Below are 8,505 nucleotides of genomic sequence, written 5' to 3' on the forward strand. Positions count from 1 at the left end.
TTCATGAGCTACTGATAGCCAAGCCAGAGTTACCTTGACTAAGGAAAATGGAAACTACCAGCTGGAGACACAGCTCTGCTCAGACAGACTGTTTGCCTGGCATGCACAGGTCCCTAGGCAGACCCCTGGGACCCCATCAGGACATGATGGGGTCCACTTGTAATTACAGCACTGATTTGCTTGTAGAGGCCGGAGGATCAGAAGTTAGTTAAGGTAACCCTCAGCTACAGAGCAAGCTGGTGATCAACACGTGCTTCCTGAGACTCAGTCCACAAAACACAGGAAGGAGGGGGGAGGGAGGGGGAGAGCTAGGAAAAAAAAAAAACAAACAAACAAACGAAGTTGTTTACTTTGGTTTATATTCTGGTTAACCAGAAATCTGATCGGCTCTGCTTACAGTTTTCTGTCCTCAAAGGTGACTGAATAAATTATTCACGAAATGAATATACAAAAAACAAAAAACAAAAAAAACCAGTGGTTCGCTTTCTTAAAACAAGAATTTGCAAGCCAGGAGTTGTGGTGTGTGCCTCTATAATCCCAGGCACCAAGAAGGCTGGGTGGGGGAGCATGACCATTGCCTAGACAGCCTGGACGCTCTGGAGAGCTCCTGCCTCAGTAATAAACAGAGGCTAACACAGCAGAGGGGAGACACCTGGTTCTCACAGGTAATGCCTGCAGAGGCCAGAGAATAAGAACCCCCTGCTTTGTCGTCGTCGTCATCATCATCATCATCATCATCAGGGCTGCTTGAACTATCTCTAATCAAATTTGCTGCTGCATCATCATCACCATCACCATCACCATCACCATCACCATCATCATCATCATCATCATCATCATCATCATCATCATCATCATCATGGCTGCTTGAACTGTTTCTAATCAAATTTGCTTTTCTCCAGAGGATCACTTAACTCTACTGCAGCATTATGGGTATGTAAAATAGGCACACGGAACCAATTATCATTGGTGACAAATCATGAAAAAATGTATTTTCCCTAAAATACAGCTCTGTTGGTAGAGCTACCATGCATGAGACTCTGACTTGCTGCTAGTGCCCAAATCAGATACGTTAGCCAATGAGTGTACCATGGGTTTGAGGCCAGCCCGAGCCCTGAAGTCTCAAAAAAGGTTGTGAGGTGACTCAGCAGGTAAAGGCACTTGCCTCCAAGCCAGTCAATGGTGTGAATTTCGCCTCCAAGGCCCACAAGGTAGGAAGAGAAAACCAACTCCCTGGAATTGTCTTTTGGCCTTCACATAAGCACCAAGGCACATGTAAGTGTGTGTGTGTGTGTGTGTGTGTGTGTGTGTGTGTGTGTGTGTGGGTGTGTGTACACATGTAAGTGTGTGTGTGGAAAAATTATTTTAAGTTAATTTACTTTATAACGATTCTTTATGTGTGTATGTTTGTAAAATTTTACCACTAAGGACAAAAGCAAATTTGCATACTAATGAGATAATTATGCTTGTCTATTTGTACATAAGGAATTACCTCTTGACTGAATATCTGATACAACGTTTTTCAGAGTTGGCTGATATTTGATTTTTATAGTCATTAACTGTGGCAATGGTCTGAATGCCAACTCTCACACAGACAATAGTACAAAATGGAAATGTATGTTTAGAGTCATCTCAGAAAAAAGAAGTTCTGTCCTAATCCCAAGCCAACATTCATTTTTGTTTGTTTGTTTGTTTGTTTGTTTGTTTTAAAAAACAAATGGTTTGCCAAACATAGTATCACAATCCTTTAATCCCAGTACTCTGGAGGCAAAAACGGATGGATATCTATGAATTCAAGTCTAGCCTGGTCTACCTACAGAGTTCCAGAGCAACCAAGGCTACAACATAGAGACAGCCTGTCTCAAAAACAAATACTCCAACATAGCACAATTCAAAGATATGTTAAACTGATATGTACACATTGAAGAACAATAACAGGAAAAAAAATCATCTTTGTTCCCCATAATTTAAGCACGATGTTTCTATAAGAGCAGAAAACCATTCATTTATTTATTTATTTATTTATTTATTTACTTATTTATTTATTTGGCCAGAACGGTGTATGTAGCTCAAAACACAGAACAGTATCAAGTCTGCATGAGGCATTTCAGGCAACAGCCATTACCTTTGCATGGTGTGTCAGCATGCACTGTGCAACCTACCCAGGGTAGGTCTGAGGAACCAGGGTGCAGTGACAGGTCTGTCACAACAGATACACCGAGCAGTGCCAGGCACAGAGATTCACTGTGTGTTTGATTTGCAATTAGTTTTTGGTTCAGAAACTTCTCATTATGGTCAGATTTTTCTCTACTTACATATTCAATTGAAGGACCCCACCATTTTAAGAAGCTAGGATGTATATAACTTTGCAGAGAGCTAAACTATGCTTGCCATGACACATACATCATACAAGATGTACCTAGACATACACACTACTCTAGTTTTCCACTATGGTTTCTGAAAAGGGGCCCAAGGCTGGCTAATGGCCTTCAAGCCTCCTAGGGTGGCCTTTTGAAATGGCAGTTACGTATGTCAGGGAGGGAGGAGAAAGCAAGTGGCTGACACTCAGGGCTAAGAGCTGGGGAATCAGACCCCACTAAGAAGAATGGGGTGGACCTCATGTGTGACTATACGTGACAAACAATGGTCACAGTATGACAGGAGCCAGTTGCCAAAGGAAGGCTAAAAAGAAGAACCACATTACTGGATATTTTTAATCTTTTTTTTTTTCAGTAGATTTTTTTTGTCACTGCTTCCAAATAATTCTAAATCTTGCATGTTTGCCAAACAAGGAAGACAACAGCACCCTGCTCATCCGAGGTTACAGGAGGCTGGGGACTGATTTCCTTTTGAAATTCAGTTACAGAAATAGGCCATTGTGTGTCTTGCTGACACAATCACAAATGCTCAGTGGCTTAAGACATGTCATGTAGGCAAGATGTGCACCACAAGCAGCTTATGCCAGGCAAAAATGCTGGTGGGGGCTGCCTCAGCTGTTCAGAACTCCAGCTGCTCTTCCAGAGGACCCAGGATCAATTCCCAACACCCACATGGCGGTTCACAACCACCTCTAACTCCAGTTCCAGGGGCTCCGACAAGTTCTTCTGGTCTCTGCAGGCATGTATGTAGGATACAGACCCTTGCAAACAAAACACCATATGCATAAAATAAAATAATTTAAAAAAAAAAAGAAAAACACACCACTGGTGGAAATACTTGTATTCAGTTATATAGGATTAAAATTGGTATAGCTAAAACTCTGCTGATTCTGTGAGCCACTTTTTGCCCAAGGAACTACCTCCATCCAAAACTTCCAGAAGAAACAGTAATAAAGGGAGTGCAGGGGCTGGAGGGATGGCTCAGTGGTTAAGAGCACTGGCTGCTCTTGCAGAAAACCCAAGTGTAGTTCCCAGCACCCACATGGCCGTTCACAACCACCTGGAACTCTAGTCCCAGGGAACCCCAGGTTCTGACCTCCATGGTTACTATATACATATAGTACACGTAGCTACACGTAGCAGGCAAAGCACCATATGCATAAAACCTTAAGTTAAAAAATAATAAAAGAAGGAGAGTGCCACACACTTCTCTTGAGCCGTCTAAGAAAGCATGCCAGCCATCAGGAGGAGTCAGTGCAAAAGGCAAACTGAAGGCTTCTGTGGGACTTGTGCTGGCTTCCCTATCGAATGATTCTTCAGCATAACTTTTTTTTGGTTCTTTTTTTCGGAGCTGGGGACCGAACCCAGGGCCTTGCGCTTCCTAGGCAAGCGCTCTACCACTGAGCTAAATCCCCAACTCCCAGCATAACTTTTTTAAACTTAGTGTGGATGGTCCATGAAGGTTTTTCATGTTTCTGGAGGCGTGGGGGCTAGTCCACTTCTAAAGCAGCAAGAATGTCTCTCTCCTATTCCCTTAGTGACCAAAGGCTTTGGAAGAAGGGCTATCCCCTCAGCTGGAAGGGAAGACATGGGCTGGGAGGTAACCCAAGCAGTGGGGTGCTTGTCTCATGAGCACCAAGCCCTGGAGTTTGATCCCCAGCACCCCAGAAAACTAGGCATGACTCCCTGAACTTAGGTGGAGACAGGAGAACCAAGCAGTTCAAGGTCTTACTTAGCTACGTACAGAGCTATGTGACCCAGCCTGGGCTACACGAGCCTGTCTCAAAAAAAAAAAAAAAAAAAAAAAAAAAAGGCCACTTATAAGTTTAGCAGACTGTATTAATAGTTTTAGGCTGTGCATGTGTCCTACAGTTCTAGGCAGTCTGATTTTAGTAACTACCGAACATTTTTGGTTCTGCTTAAAACTAAGAACAGGAGGATTCTCTGAAGCCTGGTGAATCCACGAAGTAGAGCTGAGCATCATCTAGACAGTATGTGCAAGAAAGAGTCAAATTCTAAAGCCTTAAAATATACACATCCATATTTACGAGGGAACCTGGCATTTTGCTAAGAAAACAGAAGATCCAGGCTCCAGCCTTCCTAGCATCTAGCGGGGCCTTAGACTTTAAACACTCAACAATCTCTCCTCTCCTAAGATCAGTGCTCCAGAGGGCTCTTGGGAGAACCATGAGACAGGATCCGTTTGAGAGAGGTGAAAAAACTAAGTATCTTCAAGCAACTGCATGATGAAGCACCTGCTGGGGGTAGGGGCAGCATTTTCACCCCCTAAAGGCCTCTTTTTTTTTTTTTTTTTTTTTTGGTTCTTTTTTTCGGAGCTGGGGACCGAACCCAGGGCCTTGCGCTTCCTAGGTAACTAAAGGCCTCTTTTTATTTGTTTATTTTTTAAGACTAACGTGGTACAAAATAAAAGGAGAAAAGGACATCGTTTTCTTTATGTCTCTTTTTGTTATCATTAGAGACGGAAAGACGTTGGATAATGTTTCCTCGCCTGGCTTCCTTCTCCTCACCCTGTATTCAGCAGCAGAGCCCTCTTGCTTTCTCTGAATGTTTGCAAGAGTTCCAGAAATTTAGCTTTTCCAGCAGGTGGTACAACATAAGCGTGGGGGAGGGGGAGATCACTGCTATCAAGAATAGATCCTTATGGCGATGGCTCTCCCCGACTTCTAGGGAAGAAGTAAAAGTACTGTGTACATTCTTTTTTTTTTTTTTTTTTTTTTTCCGGAGCTGGGACTGAACCCAGGGCCTCAAGCGCTCTACCACTGAGCTAAATCCCCAACCCCTACTGTGTACATTCTTTTACCCCATAATCATATCAAAGTGAAGAAGTGTTATCTGAACCAACCCTAAAGACATGTTCTACCAGCATGCACTGCTTTACGGGCGTTACTTCCTCATTTGCAAATATGTAATCAGGAACTTCTTTAAATAAAGACACAGTCAGTTCTTAAATAAAGATGCTTGGGGGTTGGGGATTTAGCTCAGTGGTAGAGCGCTTGCCTAGCAAGCGCAAAGCCCTGGGTTCGGTCCCCAGCTCTGAAAAAAAAATAAAATAAAATAAAATAAAGATGCTTGCTGAAATTCAGGGTTCAGACAGGCGTGAATGCACAAGCAGGGGAAGCAAAGGCAGTTGATTTCTAATGAATCCGAGGCCAGCCTGGTTCACAGGATGAGTTACAGGGCAGGCAAGGCTCTGTGGAGACGCTGTCTCAAAAATAAAACAAACGAACAAACAAATGAACTCAGGCTTCAGAGCCCCCTTTCACCAAGAACCCTTTCTTTAACACACTCCTACAACTTAATGTATCCCACGTGCTGCGCTGGAAGGAATAAACAGGCCACAGAGCTTCAAAGCAGACACAGTGAACAACGGCTCAACCCAGGAAGTGGCTCTTACTGCCCTGATTTTCAACACGTCACACACACTCACGTCAGTGCTCAACACATAATATTGCACTGTATGTACAGACATGCGCATCCACACAATTAGATGACGATTACAAAAGTGGATGTGTATAATCTAGACTCTAAACGTACATAAGCCTGGAAAGAAATGCTGCTTAAAATGTGTGTGTCTGGGTTTTGAATGATGACCTTGAATTGCTGATCTTTCCGGCCTATACACAGACAGACAGTCAGACAGACAGACAGACAGCACACTTCTGTGAACCACAACCCCCATATTATGCAGTAAGTACTAGGCAAGCTCTCTACTATCTCCACCCCCAGTTACTGCTTCCACGTTTTAAAAGCACAAACAAGATTCTTAAACTCAACTCCAACCACCACATTCTGGCTGACCCTGTGGAGGAGACTGATACCTGGGGAATTCAGGAACCCCCTGGTTTTCTGGAAATTACTAGTCACCTCTGAAATACACGTCAAACTGGCTCAAGCTCTTTACAAGGGTGAAAGGGAGGAGAATGTGCAAGGCAGTAAAGGGAAAAACTAGATGAGAAAGAAAAAAAAAAAAAACAAACCATTTCTTCCCTGACCCACAGGAGGTAGGCCAAGCGGGCCTACCTCTGACTTCCAAATTCATCCATTAGCACATTCTACTGAAAATAAAAGGTCGCCCTAGTAAACAGAGCAAGTCTGAGGATAAGTGCAGGATATCACCCACCCTTAGCCCTTCACTAGCTGTTGTTCAAAATACTGACTTCATCCTAGCCTCTCCTCCTTTCAGTTTGGAAATTTAATAGACCAGAAAGTCTAGAACTTCCAAATCTGATAAAGAATTTTTACTTTAGAAAATGGCCTGTTAAACTTAAAAGGGTTAGCAAGGGGCAATATGGGCAGAGGTTCCTCTCCACCAAAATCCCCATCACTGGGCCCCCTGAACGACTAGTCTCTTGTTTTTCAACTCCAGAGCTGACAGAAACGTCCCGTGTGCGTCTGCAGTGTTTTTAGAAGCAACAAGTTTGCTCCGTTAAAGCACTTATATCTGACGAGAGTGGCCGAGCTGGCCACGTTCCCTGGTGTGGCTTCCAGGGCCAGAAGGCCACTGCTTTAAGCGCCGACCTTACAAGTTCGGCCAAAGTGCCCCGTTTGGAAGACGCCCCTAAAAAATAAAATAATCCTTGTCAGGATCTGTGAAACTGGCACAACTTCCCGTGCTGACTTTTTCCAAGCCATACTTCCCACGGCAACCTTCCTCCAAAAAAGGAAGAAACCGGCGTAGAGCTCAGTCCTCTGGAGTTAAGTCTACCTAGGACGTGTGCAGCACCCGCAAACTGGACCTAATGCGACCCAGACTTTAGTGAGCACCTATGATCGCCCGGTCTATTCACCCTGCAGCTTGCCCGCACGGGGGTTGCTCGGTCATTCCGGGCCATTGAGTGCCTTCATGCTACGCAGGGCCATCGAGCAAACTGCAGCTAGAAGCAAACTGCAGCTAGGACGGCGCAGTGACCCGGCCATTACCCAGAAGGGCTGCCGAAAGAGCCATCCCGAGTGGCCCGGGGACCTCCCGGCTCCTGGAGCTGCTCCCGCAGCCGGCGTCCCCAAGCAGAGCGGCCCAGGACATCTGGCTCCGCGCCCTTCCACCTCCTTCCCTCGCCGCGGGCGGCCCACGCCCACTACACTGGCTCCCAGCACCTTTCAGGAGCCGAAAGGGCAAAGGCCACTCTCAGCGCCCTGCAGCCCGCAGGCGAGCATCGCCCAGCGCGGGCGCAGACACGTGGAGCCAGGACCCCGAGCACGCCACTCACCGGCTGACCCGAACGGGACTTGCCCGGAGGCGCTCTCCTGAAGAAGGAGGTCCTGGCGGTGAAGAAAAAATCCTCCGCGTCCTCCTCGAGGCTGCTGTAGCCGCTGCTCATGCTGCTGGTCCGGTTGCGCTCAGGGGGCCTCCCCGGGGCGCAGGCGGCCAGGCCGGGGTGCGGCGCCCGACCGCCCCGTGAGGTTCCCGGCGCGCGGCCCCGAGCCGCTGGCCGGCCGTCCAGCTGCAGCTGCGGCCGCCGCTCAAGCCGCCCTCTAGTCCCCTCCCGCAGTCTTCGCCGCCCTCTCCCCGCGCTGCGGCGCCACGACCCCGCCCCCTTCTGGACCCAGCCCCCGGCCTGACAAAGCCCCGCCCACTTAGGCCAGGCTCCGCCCAGTCAAGACCCACCCCCACTCAGTCATCGTCCCAGCAAGGCCACGCCTCCGGCAGTCAAGGCTCCACCCAGGTCCCTCCCCACAGGCCAAGACGGCTGAGTTCCGCCCAGCTCCGCGCGCGCAGGTGGGGACCGGTCCACGGCTCCCAGTCACGCCCTCGGGCCCAGCAGAGGTGGAGAGTGGGGGGAAGTCGGGTTCGAGCGCCGCCCCTGGTGGGGCTTCCCCAACCGCCCGGAAATTCCGAATTCCTAAGTGACTCCCCGCTACTGGAGCCGAAAGTTTTGGAACGGGCCGGAATATAATGGAGAACTTTTCCCACTCTTCTTCGGGCTCGGCCTTGGTGGTACTGGCCTCCATGGAGGGGGACGAGCCACAGCGTGCGGCTGGCTCCTCCCTGACCATTCTAAGTTAGCAAAGGTGGGTGGGGTAAGAGCGACTGGGTTGTGCTTATTTGAAAGAAAACATCCTTTCTGGTTCTTTTGAACTTCGGTAGTAAAGCTTCCCCGCCTCCCTG

The 8,505-nt window shown here is 47.5% G+C and overlaps 1 protein-coding gene across 1 annotated transcript in view; it reads right to left on the reverse strand.

Annotated features, from left to right (window-relative positions):
- Positions 1-7,880, reverse strand: part of Rassf3 (Ras association domain family member 3) — a 64,708-nt gene extending 56,828 nt beyond the window's left edge. The window contains 1 exon segment of the mRNA NM_001108747.2: positions 7,607-7,880. Coding sequence (NP_001102217.2) covers positions 7,607-7,717 — 111 coding nt within the window. The 5' untranslated portion in view covers positions 7,718-7,880.
- Positions 7,881-8,505: the final 625 nt, after the last annotated feature.

The sequence above is a fragment of the Rattus norvegicus genome, chromosome 7 (assembly GCF_021556685.1).
Source record: "Rattus norvegicus strain SHRSP/BbbUtx chromosome 7, alternate assembly SHRSP_T2T, whole genome shotgun sequence".
NCBI classification, from domain to species: Eukaryota; Metazoa; Chordata; class Mammalia; order Rodentia; family Muridae; genus Rattus; species Rattus norvegicus.